The sequence below is a fragment of the Vitis vinifera genome, chromosome 12 (genome assembly GCF_030704535.1).
Source record: "Vitis vinifera cultivar Pinot Noir 40024 chromosome 12, ASM3070453v1".
Taxonomy (NCBI): Eukaryota; Viridiplantae; Streptophyta; class Magnoliopsida; order Vitales; family Vitaceae; genus Vitis; species Vitis vinifera.
Genome location: NC_081816.1, coordinates 1192769 through 1211714, shown reverse-complemented (window position 1 = coordinate 1211714; position 18946 = coordinate 1192769). Strand labels below are relative to the sequence as shown.

At 33.3% G+C, this 18946-nt stretch overlaps 2 protein-coding genes across 3 annotated transcripts; both read left to right on the top strand.

Moving 5' to 3' along the window:
* The first annotated feature begins 5661 nt into the window (after nt 1–5661).
* On the top strand, nt 5662–8176 carry LOC100243717 (aspartyl protease family protein 2). The gene has a single exon (XM_002279105.5). It carries the CDS (start codon nt 6239–6241, stop codon nt 7877–7879), a length of 1641 nt encoding a protein of 546 aa, XP_002279141.2. The 5' UTR covers nt 5662–6238; the 3' UTR covers nt 7880–8176.
* Nucleotides 8177–13509: 5333 nt separating this feature from the next.
* On the top strand, nt 13510–18363 carry LOC100266026 (3-hydroxyisobutyryl-CoA hydrolase-like protein 5). Of its 2 annotated transcripts, XM_002279126.5 has the most exons (17): nt 13510–13784; nt 14192–14433; nt 14665–14724; nt 14894–14977; nt 15076–15144; nt 15304–15367; nt 15503–15576; nt 15700–15783; nt 15922–16006; nt 16145–16230; nt 16719–16840; nt 16933–16993; nt 17112–17210; nt 17517–17618; nt 17740–17781; nt 17882–17988; nt 18085–18363. In XM_002279126.5, the coding sequence occupies exons 3-17, from the start codon at nt 14692–14694 to the stop codon at nt 18140–18142; spliced, it is 1170 nt and encodes a 389-aa protein (XP_002279162.2). In that variant the 5' UTR covers nt 13510–13784; nt 14192–14433; nt 14665–14691; the 3' UTR covers nt 18143–18363. The 2 variants fall into 2 exon arrangements, with proteins under 2 accessions (XP_002279162.2, XP_010657114.1); XM_010658812.3 differs by lacking the exons at nt 13510–13784; nt 14192–14433 and adding an exon at nt 14469–14544.
* The last annotated feature ends 583 nt before the right edge of the window (nt 18364–18946 follow it).

Below are 18946 nucleotides of genomic sequence, written 5' to 3'. Positions count from 1 at the left end.
GTGTTTTCTTGGAGATGAAAGGATGAGGTGGAATAATAGCAAATGTATCCCCAATTAGAGCATTCTTTAAAGGAGTTCTATAGGGAGAAACTTGAGTAGGATCTTACAACTATCCCTTTATCTCTAACAAAAGGACATTAGATGAAAAACTCAATACATCCTGACGGGTTAAGTCATCATGGGAAAAAGAACCCTTAACCATCATGTGGTCAAGTATTGGATTTTCCTAGACATTGTCCCTCTCATATAGAGAAACTTGAATATTGATTTGTGCTTGATCATACAATGATTCTAATGAAGACATTTTCCTCCTCTTTAAATTAGACAATGATTATGCAAAAGACAATCTTTTCTTAGATTTCTTCTTACATTGATTCGAGCCTTTTCTATTGATTGACCTCTTTGTAGAATGAGGCATAGGAATTCCCAATGCCTTTAGCAAGTCAAGGATGGGATTATTCATGTCCTCGACAGGAGTATATCTGTTGACATAAGTCACAAAATTCTTAAATTGAAATGGAAGGATCGACACAAGAGCAAAGGTTTTACAGTCAAAAGAAGACTCACCCTTAATAACCTTAATTGGAACTTACTCCTAGAGTAGGGTGACATGTTAACCTTGTCAAACTAGAATGACTCCAAAACAGATGAGTGATATGGAGAACTAAAATTGACCACTTTGTAAAAACACTCCAATGATACCCTCGAGATTCTCCAAAATATAGAAAATCAATTTAAGATTATAGTAGAAAAATCAAAATAAGAAGAGGGGAAGAGCAAACATATTATCTCTATCCTCTTTAAGAAGCATTGGAGGCACGATCTCTTGCACATTCGACCCCTCTTGTTGTTCGTCAACCAACAGAAAACCCTAGTCTACTTTTTTTTTTTCCCCTAGAGTTTGGAGTCTCAAAAACCAAACTTCTTAACCTATCGTTTGGAGAGATGTACTTTGCACCAGTATTATGGCACTCACTTGGTATAGGAAGAGCAACTCCCTCAAACTAATCTTGTAGTTAGGAACATAGTTCATAAAAACTACTATCATCAAAACACTTATAGTATTGGGATCAAATGGTGCAAGGGCACCTTAAAAAAATGTCATAGAATCAATGATAAAGGAAGATGAGGACCTACCTCCAAATGCTCAATACGAATTAATCATTCTCTTGACTTGAGTAGAGGAAGTTCATTCTTTCAATGGAAAGATAAAGCCTCACAAAAGAAGGAATCTTGAAGCATTGTCTTATGTCATAAACTTCACTAGTACCTTTTGAAAAAGAAGCAAGGAAGAAGAAAAGCAGAAAACAAAATTGTTAAGACCAAAAGCTCATATAAGAACAAATGACAATTCACTTATCAGTGACACTTGGAGAAAACGAAAAAACAAGTTGTCTCGAAAAAATGTGTCACCTCCGCTTTGATTTTTCTATTATTTACTAAATCGACATAGAAAATAGGAAGAAGATTTGGTGGCATGAAAATTCTTTACAATGTGACAAGGTCAAAAGAGCAACATATTACCTTCACATGTTGCTTGTCATGACAACTTTGTGGCACTCACTCAATTGCAATACAATACATGTGATTAGACCACCACCGTCATCACTTCACAAATAGGAGGTTGACACATCTACGCAACAACATCAACAATGATCATCGCCTATAAAAATTTGACCTCTCATAAGTAATAACTTTTAACAGCTAAAGCCTTGAAAACGACCCTATATTAACCACATAACAGTTAGAATCTTCGAGATAGACATAAGAGAAATCATTCAAAGTAACATATAACTTATGCCTTCTTTTATTACCTTTCATTAACGATCTCCCGAAAGGAAACTATAAAAAAATGAGGTTGAGCTCTACAAGGTATGAAAAATAATTCATTCCTATATGTTGTCCTCTCACTTCATTTTATGATCAACTTAACCATCTAAGAAGGTTGACCTAACCGATCCATCTCTTTCACCTTTCGATATGTAGGAACTTTATATATTTTTTATTTTATTTTTATTTATTTACATTTTCCTCCTTGTATCCCATTTTCACCTTAGTGTGGATGATGTAATAAAGAGCACCATGAACCATATGAGATGATGGAATTTTCAAATACCTTAGTGTGGATGATGTAATAAAGAACACCTTGAACCATAATGGAATTTTCAAATAAAAGACACTAAAGATAGAGAAGGGGTTGGGGGTAATGGCTGAAGAAAGAAAGATGAACATCAAATCCATGGTGGTTTAAAACTAAAATGGAAAGGGCAATAAACCCAAATTGGGTTGGTTGACCTTCTATTTCCATACAATATTTAAAATTAACTCCATATTCAATGCATCTCATCATGATTAGGACTACCACCAAGATCAACTCAAAAGACAATTTTGGGTTTTTATTTTATTTTATTTTATTTTAGTTTTTACAATTTTGATAAATCATATTGGCAACAATAACAATTTTTTATTAAAAAATATTGGGCAAAAAATACATATTATTTTGATATAATTGGTATCCTAGGAATTGGGTTTTTTTTTTCTTTCCAAAATATTTTTTAAAAGTACAAAATCCCTAACCTTTTGAAGTAAAAGCTAAATTAAAAAAAAAATTAAAAAAAGAAAAATGAATTAGGTGAGGAAGAAAGTGGAGTCAAGAATAGCGACTCAATATAATAAAGTTCCACAAAAGACATCTTTAGGGTTAGCAATTGAAATTTGAAATGGAAGACTTAACTCTCTTCTCTTGGTACACGTTGCTTTAATTAAATACTAAATACCCATAAATCCTCTTTAACAACATCCAATTGATACCCTATCTACTACTTATAATACCCAATAATTGTTTATTTATTTTTAAATCCAACTTTATCTTATAAATAATAAGTATGTGCTTCTAACCTCCAATATTAGTATGAGAATGCTAGATTTAAGTTAAAATGATTTTTTTAAACTAAATAATATCATATCTCAATATTATTTCAAACATTTGTGATCATCTAGATTCTTGGTGTTATTATTATTATTATTATTATTATTTTCATATAAAACTATATTTTTAAAATACAACTTCATAGTAAATTTATTTTTGAATTGAAGTCGCATTTTTTTAATATAGTTTATTTTTTGAATTAAAGTTGGATCCTTTATATATCATGTCTTCCCTTTTAAGAAACTATGGGTCTATTTGTTAGTTGTTTAAAAAACAATTTTGAAAAATAGTTTTTGAGAATAATTTTTTATAATTATTTTCTAATTTTTATATAACAAAAGTCTGTTTAAAAAGTTAAATATTTTTATTCTGTTTTAAATATTTTTAAAAATAATTTTTATATCTAGTTTTTATTTTTAATCATTTTACATATTTGTATAATTATTTTTTAAAACAACCCTAAAAAAATATAAAAATAATAAAAAATAATTAAAAGATGTTATCTGGCAAAACTTTATTTTATATTCTTAAAAATATAAAATAGAAAATAGTTTTTTTTTGTTATCAAACTCGTGTTTTTTATGTTTTTTGTTTAGAAAAACAAAAAATTGTTTTGAAAAACAATTTCCAAACAAATCATATATCTTTAAAATGCATTTTCAACCTAGAAAAAGTCTATTTTAATAATAAAAATTTGGAAGAATGTCCACACCTCATACTCACCTTCTTGTTTAGATTAGACCCAAAACACAAAAGAGGACACATTCAAAACAAAGATGTGGAGTCATATCTCCTTGGGAAGAATACCAAATGAAGTAAGAATACTTTTCTAAAAGGAAGTAAGAAAATTTATCCCTTTAGAAATTTGACGCATGCAAATGATGACCTCCATGGTCATTGCCCAAAAAGGTGGCACAAAAACGTGGATTTTGGTTCATTGATCAACTCTATTGACTCTATAATTTAAACAAACCCAACCCAACCCAAACTTTTTATGTACTCTTGACCTTGAATTATTTACCATTCATCAAATTTAAAATGAGTTACTCTCTCTCTCTCTCTCTCTCTCTCTCTTTTGACCAAGAATGACCTTAAAATTGGATTAAGATTTGTCAATGACTTAATTCTAACTAACCCTTGGGTCAAATTTCTATGATTTGGTCCTCCCTTGATACTTTGAAAATGATATCATAAAAAAAACAATTTTTTTTTTTTAATTTTTTAATTTTTTACTTAGAAGTCTAAAACTAATTTGATTTTGATTGACAAGCCTTTCTATTTCATTGAATTAATCTCTTTCTTGTAGCAGAGGGCACCCGTGGTGGGCCCAAACTGCGACGCGCTCATTGGCGCGTGTCATGTAGTCCACTATGGACCACTTTTTTATTAAAAAAAAGTCAAAGCAAAGGACCAATTGCATTTTGGACTCTACGTTTGGTTCGTTCACATCTCATTTATTTAGTTGGCCATGGAAAATATTTTTTATTTTTCATTTTTATATTGCGTGAATTTTATTATTTAATAATTAATCATGAAAATTCCCTTTTAACCTCCTTAGGTTAAATTTAACATAAAAATATATAGATTAAATAGGAGTATGATAAACCAATTTGATAATTTAAAGTAACTTAATAACTTAATTTAAGTCATTAAATAAATAAGTGTTTGATAAAATTTAAAATTTATTATTTAATGATATAATTTGATATTAAGTTAAATTATATTTAAGTTATTAATTTGATCCTTATTATAAGTATTAAGGTTGTCTAATAAAATTTATTTTAAATTATCAAATTGATATATTTATTACCATAAATTATAATTAGGGTAAAAAAGATTGGGTAATATAAGAAGTCGTGGAATAGTAAAAAAAAAATCATGAAGGTAACTATGATAAATAAGGATAAAAAGATAAAATAAAAATATGGACTTAATAATAAATTAATTAGTTTATTTATTTATTAAAATTATTTTTGACTTTTAAGTCATATAATTAAGTTATTTTATCAAACATACTTAATTTATTTAAAAATTTAAATTAAATTATTAAGTTACAAGTTAGTTTATCAAACATCCACAATAAGACTTTTTTTTTCCATTTCTCATATATAATTAATAGATTAATTATTTTTTATTTTTAACACGTTTAAAATTTAGAAATTTTTTTATAAAAATAAATTATAAAATTTATTTATTTATAAATTGTATTTATTTATTACAATCATAATTTTAAAAATCAAATTGGTAAGTATGTAAGGTAGAAAATTAAATCCAAATATATAATTTTTATGCTAAAACATGGTATATAAGGTAGAAAATTCAAATACATATCTTCTCTATATTATACCTAAATTAAAAATGTGATATTTTCTCATTGAGATATTAAAATAAAAAGACAAAAATACCCTTGTGGACTTGCCTAGAAAATCTTCCATGCTAAAATATGATATATATAAATCCACTTGAGGTGATATTATACCTAAATTAAAAATGTGCTGTTTTCGATAAAATAAAAAGACAAAAATACCATTGTGTATATGCCCAGCTGAACGGGAAGCCCAAAGAGTCAAAACCCAATCAAGTAATTTTAAATGTGCAAAATAAGAACACATGCATTTGAATTTTGAGGGAAAAGAGAGAGTTATGGAGTTTGACCAGGTAAAACCAAGGCCAAATGTTGTAGTTGCAGACTTTTAATTAGTAGTGGGAGGCATATTGGAATTTGGAAGAAGAGGAAAGTGTGAGGAACACCACCCTCTGCCCTCTCCTCAAAGACCAAGCAAAAATCTTTCATTCATACTCATTTCCATAATTAAATTTACTTATATATATATTTTTATATTTTTGTCTTTCAAACTTATTTTTTTCCTTTTTGATTTTTGATTTTTTTGATTTTTTTTGAATTTTTTTTAGATTTTTTGGATTTTTATTTTTATTTTTTTGACCCCTTGAAACCGCGTTTCCAACAGTGTTCAAATCGTTGAATTACATTCCATTGCTGATAGCACATATACCCTTCTTTTTCTCTTCTTCTGCTTCGCCTTCTTCTTCATCAACTTTGAATCCTCCTCTTTTCCATTATATAATTTCTCTCCTCTCAAACACACCCCATTTACTCTTTTCTTGTGTTTCTTCTGTCTTTATTTTCTGGGCTTCTGTTTTCTGAATTCATTTACTCTTTTGATTTCGGAACACCTTTTCTGGCATTTGCTAAAAGGTGAAAACATTTCTACCCTTTTCTGGGTCTACCTTTTTGGTGTCTTTCTTATTTTCTCAGTGACCAAACAGGAGGGGATCAGCATCACCACCATGGTGCTCAAGGTTTTCCTCCTCCTCGTTCTTCTGTTAGTCTGCGGCGCCGCCGGAACCCACGATCACAAATCAAAGAATGGTTCTCACCTCGCCGGAATCGAATTTCCCGAGCACCCCAGCTTCAATGCGGTCACAGCTTCAGCTACTACTGGGTGTAGCATCCCAAATTCGAAGAAATCGAATCCATCGCAAGATGAAGGGTTCGACAATTGTGATGACGATGTCGATGACGACGAGGCGGAAGACGGCGACGGCGATGTGAAACAGACGGTGAAGCTAAACCTGAAGCGCCGGTCGGCGGGCACAGAGAAGAAGGAATCGGTGGGTGTGTCAAAAATGAAGGACTTGGCAAGAATTCAGACTCTCTACAAAAGAATGACTGAGAAAAAGAACCAAAACACGGTGTCAAGGCTGAAGAAACAGCAATCGAAGCCCCAAGTAGCACCGCCAGCGGCGGCCCCGGAGTCCTCCGCAAGCGTGTTCTCCGGCCAGCTCATTGCAACGTTGGAGTCCGGTGTGAGCCTTGGGTCAGGCGAGTACTTCATTGATGTGTTTGTGGGTACACCTCCTAAGCATTTCTCTCTTATACTTGATACTGGTAGTGATCTTAATTGGATTCAATGTGTGCCTTGTTACGAATGTTTTGAGCAAAATGGACCTCATTATGATCCTGGGCAGTCCTCTTCTTATCGCAATATCGGTTGCCATGATTCCCGGTGCCACCTCGTTTCCTCTCCTGACCCTCCTCAGCCCTGCAAGGCTGAGAACCAGACCTGTCCCTACTACTACTGGTACGGTGATAGTTCTAACACCACCGGTGATTTTGCTCTAGAAACTTTCACTGTTAACCTCACCATGTCCTCTGGAAAGCCCGAATTGAGGAGGGTGGAGAATGTCATGTTTGGTTGTGGTCATTGGAATAGAGGCCTCTTTCATGGGGCTGCTGGATTGTTGGGATTGGGGAGGGGGCCACTCTCCTTCTCGTCCCAGCTCCAATCTCTGTATGGCCACTCTTTCTCTTATTGTCTAGTCGATCGGAATAGTGATGCTAATGTCAGCAGTAAGTTGATTTTTGGTGAGGACAAGGACCTCTTGAGCCATCCGGAGTTGAACTTCACTACTTTGGTTGCTGGGAAAGAAAACCCAGTGGATACATTTTATTATGTCCAGATTAAATCCATTGTGGTTGGCGGAGAGGTGGTCAATATTCCAGAGGAGAAGTGGCAGATTGCCACTGATGGCTCTGGTGGTACAATCATCGATTCAGGCACTACACTTAGCTACTTTGCTGAGCCTGCATATCAGGTTATCAAGGAGGCATTTATGGCCAAGGTGAAAGGATACCCAGTAGTAAAGGATTTTCCTGTTTTGGAGCCTTGTTACAATGTTACTGGGGTGGAGCAACCGGACCTGCCTGACTTTGGAATTGTCTTTAGTGATGGAGCTGTCTGGAATTTCCCAGTTGAGAACTACTTTATTGAGATTGAACCAAGGGAAGTTGTGTGTCTAGCGATTTTGGGAACCCCGCCTTCGGCCCTTTCAATAATTGGAAACTACCAGCAGCAGAATTTCCATATCTTGTATGATACAAAGAAGTCTAGGCTGGGCTTTGCACCGACAAAGTGTGCTGATGTCTGACATTGCTAAGCATTTGGGTGGTAGGAGAAAAAACTCTTAACATAACAGGTGCAGGAGGGCGATTGTCTGGTTCTTGTTTAAAGTGGTAACACAAATGAAATTGAATTCATTTTTTTTTCCTTCTGTTGAAGTTCAGGTGACTGCATACTTATAAGCAGGGATCACTGGTGCATAACGGTTCCATCAAGAGAAATTTTAATGTATTTATCATTTTAACCGCTCCACTTTGGATCCCTTTTTGGCTTGAAATTGTTGTTTGACGGTGAATACTATCAGTAAATGACATGTAAGTTTATGTACAAGTTCAATTTACATTTCCTTTTTGTACACATCCAAAATCAAACTCTTAAATGCAAGAGTTTGGTCATATGATTGCTCTTAGGCCTTAGTTTCGTTTCTTTTGAATATTTTCTCTACCAGCATTGATTCCCATTGTTCACTGATTTTTTCCCAAATCAGTGATCCTAATTTTATCAGAAAGCTTTCACTCAAAAAGGCCCAAAATGAGATCTTTGTAATAATGTTGAAAACCATTTGTTGATGTTGATATGTATGTAGATGAGTGACTTTTCCCATTAACCTAGTTAGAGGGATCTGTTATTTGTTGCCTCCTTTTAAATCTTTGTGCATGCTTTTCCTTATATTCTGTGGTAATTATAGCTCTATGTGGGTTTAAAAGTTTCAGACCCTTTTTCTTTTTCTGGGAAAACTAGACATTTTATTGTATAGTGCCGTCTGTTTGCTGATAATCAGCTTGTTGAAGACTAGCCCTAAAAAGGCTTGCAGCCAAACGAAAGAGAAACATGTCTTTCTTAGAGCTTCCACTGCATTCCCAACAGGTTTTCCCCTATTTTTGTCTGCTTGTCCTGTTATGGTAACCCACTGCTTCATTCTTTGCTTGACTCGTGTGATTCTTACTGTTGGACTTTGCATCATGACCTACCTGCAAATCAAACTTCTGTCTTTTGGAAGCAGTGGTGTATGGATGCATCATTTTCTCATGGACATCTAATGTTTGAGCATTTCTGTGTCATAGATTCTGCCCATAGTCACACATGTTAAATGTTTTTTTCTTGCTTTATGATGCTCATCTTGGTGTGTACACTGTAATTATATTGTAGTTAGGACTGGCTTGGCTCGATTTCTGGTGTAGTAGTCTGTAAATGGCAGTTTGTGTGCCAAGCATGGTCCGCTTTAGTTTGTGCCTGTCTGCTAAACACCATACGAACCCTATTCAAGAAGGGTCAGCATTCAGCAAGTAGCCACAGGTCCCTGCCAAGCCATATCCCTTATAATTTCAATCACCTAACACCTTGCGTATTAAGTCTATGGCAAAAATCATATCCCCAAAAAGGAATACATTCATTGACATACATTTGTGTTATTCTTCTATTATTCTCGTTGGCACTTCACATGCTGCTTTGTTTTCACTATGTTTGAGTCTATGAGGCTATATTTGGCTTGCTTGTTTGGAAGGTGTCCTCTGCAAGGGCTGCACAGCCCTCCATCAAACCTTTGCAGGAGTGCAAATGTAGGGACTTGCATTCATTCATCTCTATGGATCATTTAGATGTTTCTGGATATGGTTTGCTGAGAGGAACAAGTTGTTTGGAGTCTTTGTTGTAGGATCATATCCTTCACTGAGGTGCTGAGATGGCTTTCATCTATTGCCCATCTCTCTCTTTTTCTTCTTTTTGGGTTATTTGTTCATGTTGTTGGATCATACTAATGTTTTTTTGTATAGTTTGTTGCCTTTTCTTTGTGGGATTTAGATATCGTTTCAGGGAAAGGGTGGGGGGAGGTCCAAACTTCATAGGGTTGTGATTTGATTTCAGGTGTCTCTAGTGCATACAAACAGGGCGAAGCCATGCAATGCTTCTTCTATAAGGTTAAAGATGCTTACAACGGAGCTAAACTCTACACTTCTATTGACTTTTGTTTTTCCGGGATTAAAAGGAGCATTTGTTAAAACTTAATAATTTGAAAGGATTCTAAGTTATGATTAAGTTAGTAAGTCATATTAAATCATTAAATCGATTTACCAAACTTTAAGTTATAATACTTAATTTATTTTATCACATATATTTAATAATTTAAATTAAGTCATATTAAGTTGATAAATTAATATATCAACCTCAACCTCTAAATCTCTCTAAATCTTACTCTTTACCTCTTTTGAGGTGAGACAAAACTGAGTGTTAGTTTGGCAAAACTTCATACTTTTATTTAATAAGTTGAATTTAAATTAAATTATTAATTTAAAACTTATTACTTATTTTTTACTTTACGTGTTAATGTTGTTTAGTAAAGTTAATTTAAAATTTACTCTTTGACATATTTACCTTTTTAAATTTTAACTCATATTTATCCTCATTGATTTTAACTCATAGTTAATTTCAATAATTTTAAGTAATAATTTTATTTTTAAAAGACATTTATATTTCAAGTATTGTAAATGCATAAGATAACCATAAAATATTTATTATAAAAAGTAAGTCATGCATATGAAATCATAATTCTAAAATATATTCTTCTAAGTGTGACAAATGAAGTAAAATGGATTTTACATTAATAATAAGTTAACTATTTTAGTTTAATATTTAAAGTTAAAAATAACTTTAATTTGTAAAATAAAGTTATTTAACTAAACATGTTTAATCAACTTAATGATTTAAATTAAATTATTAAATCATATTAAGTTATTAAGTTGATTTACTAAAAACCTTTTAAGTATGATTAGTAGAATATCTATTTTAGGCACCTAGCCTAGGACTTCCAATCGGCTCATACCACAACTACCTTATAAGGGTGGAGGGTTCTTTTGCATCTATAGGGCTTTTTTTCTTTATTTTTAAATTGATCGATTTATTTATTTTTGATAGAATAATTGTTAGGATAAAACCCTTGAAAGCATGATATGATGTACCAAAATGTAATTTTATTTATAAATTTATTTATTATTCTAATGCCTTTTATTATCATTAATAAAAGGTGATAACATTACCTTGTTAGATAATCGATATTAGTTTATGAGGAGTTTGTATGCAGTAAGTAGTAAGTCACAGACCTAAGTTTCATCTTATTGTTATTTATATAGGATACTAAAGTGGAGTTGATTCTCTTTAGTGAAATATTGAATCAATTTCGGAATTGGATTATGAGGAAATTAGTACTATTACTATTATGGGTCTCAATGGTCCCCGTTTTAAGCTCATATACTATGATAACACAGTTTATAAAAGTTTGATTGCCTTTAAGTTCACTATTGTGCATAAAGGTATTTTGATAATTACATAATATTACATAAGGGATGGTGAATAAGTTTCCTAGATTGAGTTAATTGATTAATTAGATGACCCTATGTAGTTAATTAATCAATCATGACCCATTTTTGACTAAATTAAGTGACCAAAATCTTAATAGACTCAAGTCACTTAAGCCTAAAAAGAGAACTATAAATACCCTTTAGAGGTTAAGGTTTCAATCATCTTTTGGTGTGAGAACCATCTTCCATCTCTAGAGAGAGACTAAGATTCCTCCCTTCCATCTTTTAGTTATTTTCAATTATTTTTACTTTTTTTTATGATTGTTTAAAAAAAAATAACTATACAAATATGAAGAATGATTAAAGATAGTATTACATATAAAAGTTATTTTTAAAACATATTTAAAAAATAGAAAATAAGTTAAAACATTTAAAGCTTACAAATAAAGCTTATATTTCACAAACCATCAAAGAACAATTTTTAAAAACTATTTTTCAAAATCATATATATTCGAAAACACTTCCTAAAAAGAGCTTGAATATTCTAATAAATATATTGTTTTTTCTTTTTTTGGTAAAATATAATTTTATAATTTCTTGTGCATGGGAAATTATTCAAAATTTTGATAAAAAGAATAATTGAGTATTTTGCATATTTGGATTGTATGACTTTTTATGATTAATTTTTATTTATTGACTATATATATTATTTTTCTTAGTCTTATTATTTAACAAAAATAAAAAAATATCTCAAAAGATGTTCTTTTAAAATGAAAATAAAAAATTATTTTAAACATGTGTAAGAGTATTACTCTCAATTTATTTTCCATTCCATTCTCATTCTTATTGTTATCAAATATTGAAATAAAAAATTAATAATCATTCTAACCTTACATACATTTAGGTTCATCGATATACAAAAATTTGAATCACTAAATTCATTTCCCATTTAAAAATAAACAAGGATTTTGTTAGGTAATTGTTTTTAAAACAATTTTTTATTCTAAAAAACTAGAAAAACATATTTGATAATAAAAAAAATAAATCGATTTCTATTATTAAGAACAGAAAATAAGATGATTTTAGAGAATATGTTTAATTATTTTCTCATATTTTTTTTGGAGTTATTTTAAAAAATAATTACATAATTATAAAAAATAATTAAAAAATAAAACATAAAAATTATTTTTAAAGTATGAAAAATATTTCAAGTTCAAGAAGACTACAAAATATTAAAAAACAGTTTCTAAAAATTTATCTCAAAGCAAAGCATCCATTCTCATTGCCAACGAATATGGCCTACATGTTCTTCAATCGGCAAAGCAGAGGAGGGAGCTTTTGTCTGCTTCATGTTGGTGTTGGAACTCGTGGTCACCATGAAAACACAAACCCACCCCTGTAGGGACCCCTCCCCTTGGGAAACACGTGGCACGCAGCTCATGGTGACGCGTGGCACGTGCTATCAGCCGGACCATCATCATCCGGATTCTCCTAAAGATATGCATGGTGCGGCTATCCTATCCGGAACCCCTCAAGGAAAGGCAAACGACGTTTCAGCTTCTCCTATCCAAGGAAGAGCAAACGACGCTGGCAGAGCGTAGACACCCGGATAGTCTCCACAACACATCCGGATAATCAGCATGATCCATCCGGATATAAATCGTCTGGATGGTCAATTAAAGTAAAGCGAGTCTTACACGCAATCACAGCAAGCAGCCATGGCCCACATCCCATCACCTGCAGAATGAGAAGACAAGAGGAAGTGACAGCAAGTCACTTCCCACGATCATTCTACATAATCACTTCCCACGATCTCTGACAGCCGCATCACCTACCATGGTCTCTGACAGCCATTCGTAGGATGATAGTGCTCCTACTAACACCTATTGTCATCATCACAACAGAAAATATCTCCTCACCATTAATGAAAGGAACAGTACCCCTGAAGCTGTATATATATGACTTCGCACGAAGAAGAAAGGGATGATCTCCTGGTAACCTCTTGATACCTAGTAAAAGGCCAACTGCCTCATATATCTTACTTTCTTACTATGGCTAACAACATCATCGGAGGGTGCATCCGGACACCCTGTCCGGATTCCTTTTTGCAGGTACAACCACTGAATCAAGAACCCCTTGTGTGTTGAGAATCGCGTGTCCATCCATCTAGCATCAACGTGACCCACCTCATACGCGAGGTGACAACAACCCCCCCACAAACAACCCGAGTTGTTGGTCATAGCCTCATAGGATGGAAGATAAAATTCTAATGGCAGGCCCAACAACCTCCTCAGTCCTCAGTCGTCAGGCCCAGCCGCCCAAGCCAACCCCTTCTTCCATCATTTGGCTACTATCTGTACATATATTCCAATAACGTATCTTGACCACCTACGTCTCAAGTGATGGTAGGTGGCAAAAACATGAATGATATCTTGTTTCCTTCTTCAGAGCTTCTTGGATTTTTTTTCCTCTGCTGGATACTGGTGATGGTGAACAAACCCAATTAGAAGTGATTCATCATCCATCAGTCAGAATGTAGAACTATGGGTCAACCAAAATGATATCATTCTTCATAAAGTGGTCTTCACCTACCATCTCATAATCTCGTTCAAAAGCCTGATTTCATGAAAAGAAAAAAAGGTAATTTTACAGCTTTTTTCAATTGCTTCATTTTGCTGTGATGTGACATGAAATCTCTTGAGGAAATTAAGAACTATGTTGGATTTCCTGGGATCTTCATTGACTGAAAAATCAATCTATCATCCTATTTATAAATTACAAAAAAAAAAGAAAAAAAGAAAAAAAAAAAAGGAATGTAAGCAAATAGTTTTAAGGATTTTTTATCAAATTTAAATATAATCCTTAACTTTTTTTTTTCAATCCAAAAAATATTTATTTTAAAATTTAAGTATAAATAATTAAAATATTAAAAGATATTTGTGTTCAAGTTTATATATCATTTCATTCCTTCTAATCTATTAATTCTTTCTTTGCTTTTTTTTTTTTTTTTTCTTTTTTGAATAATTTGGTAATGATGGGGATGGAAGGTGAAGGCGGTAGTTGGTGGTGGTGGGTGGGTGAAATTGGAGTTTGGTAGAAGAAACCATGTGGAAAATGGGGAACCACGATGTCAACAATGTGATCCTTCTCAAAGAGCCTCTTTATTTAGTTGCAGTTTCAGTTGCAGGTGGAGCTACCAAAGTACCCACACCACAAAACCTCACCTTTTTTGTTTTTTTTGATCTCTCCATAGACTATAACCCACACCTTCACTGTTCTTCCCTCACTGGTATGTCTGCTTATTTGCATAATTTCTTCTGTCTCAGTATTTTGTTTCAATTCCAAGTTTTGGCACTTGGGTTTTGTATCTTTCGAGTTCAAGTTCATAGTTTCACCTAATGTGCTTTTTATTTAAAACCCCAATTTGCAAATTTGATTTAAATTTTTCTTATTTTCTGCTTCAATTACATCTTGATTGCCTTGTTGGGATTCTCATGGCTTTCAAATGGTGTTTCTGCAGTTCGTTGGATTCACATCAATAATTTAAATGGGACAAGAAGGGGTAAAACGAGATGAGCAGGTACTCTCTCTCTCTCTCTCTCTCTCTCTCTCTCAGTGACTCATGAAGTGGGTATTTAGTTTGGGTTTTTCTTTATCTTCATAAGTATTTGGGTCTTGTTTGGAATGGTGCCTAAAAACAAAGTGCTTCGCTGATTACTAAATGGGTATTGCTGTATTCACTCTTTTAGGTTGTTTTAGGGGAAGAAATAGGGAATATCAGAGTGATCACCTTGAATCGCCCTCGACAATTGAATGTCATTTCATCAAAAGTGGTAGGTTGGAGAAACCAAAACCATGTCAGATTTATTGTTTTTTCTAATCTTATTCTTGTGTGTGTGTTTAAGTGGTTGTTCCCTTTCACTGCCATTAGGTTTCTCTGCTAGCAGAATACCTAGAAAAATGGGAGAAAGATGACAAGGCAGAGCTTGTGATAATCAAGGCAAGTATTAGTAGAACCCAGAAGTTCAAATTTCTGGATTTTCATGTCTACCTTTTGTTTATTTTATTAAAAAAAATTGATTTTGATAGAATAAGAATAATGTCTGTAAATTGCTTTCATTTGGTAATTTTCTAATGTTAGTCATGTATCTTATTTTAGGGAGTTGGCAGGGCTTTTTCTGCTGGAGGAGATTTGAAAATGTTCTATGATGGCAGGGAACCAAGTAAATGCATTGTCCTCAATAATTTTCACATGAGATACATTCTTGTTTGCAAAAACAAACGCCTTGGGATTTGGGGCCTGGGATTAGTTCTATTACATTTGACTTATATACACTTTTGAAATTTGATTTTGGCAGGGGATTCTTGCCTTGAAGTGGTCTATAGAATGTATTGGCTTTGTTATCACATCCATTCCTATAAGAAAACCCAGGTGCTGTTTTTTAAAAGCAATCTCATGCTAAGGCCCTCTATGTTGTTGAGGAAATGTTTGTTATAATTTACTTATTTGATGTTGTAGTAGACTATGCTTGTTAACTGTTAATGCCATTGCCAGGTTGCTCTTGTTCATGGAATTTCCATGGGTGGAGGTGCGTCTTTGATGGTTCCAATGAAGTTCTCAGTTGTCACAGAAAAGACTGTGAGTATCTCTTAGTTGTTGGGGATCTTCCATGCACAAATTTTGTGGTTTTGATTTGTTGGGCCTAAAAGGCTCAATTTCCAATTCCGTGTTACACTAAATTTCTTGTGGGTCTGCTAAATGAATGTTTTGATATAGGTTTTTGCCACTCCAGAAGCGACTATTGGATTTCACACTGACTGTGGTTTCTCATACATGCTTTCCCATCTTCCCGGACATCTGGGTAAGCATGCTAGTCAAGGAGGGAAGTGTTTGACATGTTGTAACATGGAAAAGTGTTCTGATTTTGTTGTGAAAAAAAAAAAAGAAACAAAAGAAATAATCTCTTTGCTTCTCTAAATCTGTGTGGATATGTGTGCAGGGGAATTTATAGCCTTAACAGGGGCAAGGCTAAATGGCAAGGAACTGGTTACGGTTGGACTGGCAACCCATTATGTCCCTTCTGAGGTGAGTTCAAACTCTCTCTGAATTCCAGGTTCATGATATTCAGACATGGTTCTATATTTTATTGTTCATGTAAATAAGAACCCTGACATGGGATCAACCGATCAACATCAGTCATGGATATATGGCGTCTAGCATGGAAACCTCCCAAAACTTAAGATTTTAGCATGGACACCCCTCATAACTTGAAATTTGATGTTAACTGTATTACTCTGACACATAAATATGTATTGGTGCCCTTTTTGGACACGAAACAACATGATATTACTAGATGTCCTTTTTTAGACACACCCAAGAGGGAGGTTCGATGAAGCAAAAAAATGCAGCGTCAATGAGTAAATAACAGTGGAAATGAGTACATCCAAGATCTGGGGATACGAACATTCTTCTTAGTTGTGAATTATTGTATAACGTTCCTTCTGCTGAACATTGTATTATTTTTCAAAATATATATTTGAATTAATTACATGCTGTACTGTTTCTTATGTCAGAAAATGCCCGAGCTAGAGAAGCGCCTGATGTGTTTGAACTCTGGTGATCGCAATGCTATCAAATCTGCAATCGAAGAGTTCTCCTTAGATGTTAAGGTTGATGAAGATAGTGTGTTAAACAAGTAATAAATCTGAACTAGATGAGCATATTTAGCATGTTTGCTGATTATGGTATCTTTGACAATTAAACCAATATGTTTCATTTTCCTTTCAGGCAGTCAACAATCAATGAGTGCTTTTCCAAGGATTCTGTGGAGGAGATCATAAAATCATTTGTAATTCCTTCCTTTTCTTTTTAATTTTACAGTTTCCACAGGAGAGGTTCATCAATTCCATATCTATCTTCTCCAAACCACATAGTCTACATGAATTAATATGTAATATGCTATTCAGGAAACCGAGGCAAGAAAAGAAGGAAATGCTTGGATTGGTCCAATGCTTAAGAGTCTGAAAAGATCATCCCCTACAGGATTGAAGATAACATTAAGATCGGTAATGATTTCTTTCAGGAGCATTTATGACATAAAATGATAAAATCACAATATATATGGGAAATCTTGTAGGAACAGTAGTCCAGTGCTTAAATTTGGAAGCCTCCACTCTGTTGGACTTTATCTCTTCAAGATACTGATGAAAATTAGCCCTTTGCTTTAAAATTTGCATTCTGTTCATGTGTCCATCATCAGTTGTTCAGTCAATTAGACATTGATGGAACAACAGCATAACAAGTAAATGTTAGTGCTGTTTCTTGGATTTCATGTATAATTGCCTCTAACTATGCTTTTTAAACATGTCTAGATTCGAGAAGGAAGAAATCAAACACTTGCAGAATCCTTGAAGAAGGAATTTAGACTCACAATGAACATCCTGCGAACTACAATATCTAACGATGTCTATGAGGTAGTATTACTGAATTTATTGAGCTTTCACTTGTTTGAATTTATGTCAATAACTATTTCATGTTTAAAAATGCTTTCCAACTACTGAATGAACTTTTCCATTCCCTTTTTCTTCTTAAAAGGGTATTCGAGCTCTGACCATTGACAAGGATAATGCTCCAAAGGTATGTCCTCTCTGAGTTTGCCCATGCACTCTTGTGTTCTTAAATTTCTGCTAACCATATGAACAAAATCAAATGATTCTCGATTCACAACTTAACGCAGTGGGATCCACCAACTCTTGACAAAGTGAACGGTGAGAAAGTAGATATAGTATTTCAGCCATTCAAAGAAGAATTGGAGCTCCAGATTCCAGAAAAGGAGGAATGCAGGTCAGTTTGACTGTAAAGGTTCAAATTACTGATATGATTTTACTGTTAATGAATTGATTGCTGATGAATTCTTTTTTTCATCCATATAACTCACAGATGGGACGGAAAATATGAACATTCAGCCTATGCGCAGGTGACTGAGGAAGCAAAATAATTTTCGGTCAGCAGCTGCTGATTCTGTACAATTTCCATGATGTTGATTTACTATCTTCCTGCATTTTCCTGGACTGGTTATTTGTGTTTTAGTGTGCTTGAGGTCTTCACTCTCAATAGAGAAAAATAGAAATAATAGAAATGAAGACCTCTCTGCAAATGTTGTATGTTTCAAAGTTGCTTTCTGCAGTCATCCAATCAACTCTTAAGAATTTTCTAACATGTCCACCCCCTTAATCACACATTCTAAATATTAAAAATAAAAATAAAAAGGCCAAGGTTATGCCTATCTTTGTCAGAAATGTATTGCACTAATTGTATACTTTGAGAAGATGGAAGATTGGAAAGTGTTTACTACTGACTATCCTTGATAAGGGAAAAAGATAATAAACCATGGGTATTTTTTTTTCCTTAGATTTTCTTAGGTGTCCTAGTAAATGGTTTCAGTGGTTGAAAAAATGGTGATGGATGTTCAATTGGATTTGATACAGCTTTTTGATCGCCCAAAAGTTGATTGTGATGGTCGAAGTGCTTTATAATGTGTTTGATTTCGAAGTGCTTTTTGATCGCCCAGCATGCTCTTTCAAGAAAAAGGTTAGATGGATGTTTTATAGTATAGCAAGTATGCAATCCAGATCTCTTTAGTAGGATACCTGATTTATTTGTGTATTTTAGTTATTATAATATTTAGTTTCATACATTTGGGTGTGTTTGGTCAGTGAGAGTCAGAATGAAATTGAATCATAATATATCTTAAAGGAGAAGAATCAAGCATGGCCAGAGAAGTACAGTGAAAATTCAATTA

Excerpts from the sequence above, each read along its gene's own strand:
- LOC100243717 (XM_002279105.5), top strand. The coding sequence starts at position 6,239 with ATGGTGCTCAAGGTTTTCCTCCTCCTCGTTCTTCTGTTAGTCTGCGGC.
- LOC100266026 (XM_002279126.5), top strand. The coding sequence starts at position 14,692 with ATGGGACAAGAAGGGGTAAAACGAGATGAGCAG. Across the intron at positions 14,725-14,893 it reads GGGTAAAACGAGATGAGCAG|GTTGTTTTAGGGGAAGAAAT; the intron begins GTACTCTCTCTC and ends TCACTCTTTTAG. Across the intron at positions 15,145-15,303 it reads CAGAGCTTGTGATAATCAAG|GGAGTTGGCAGGGCTTTTTC; the intron begins GCAAGTATTAGT and ends ATCTTATTTTAG.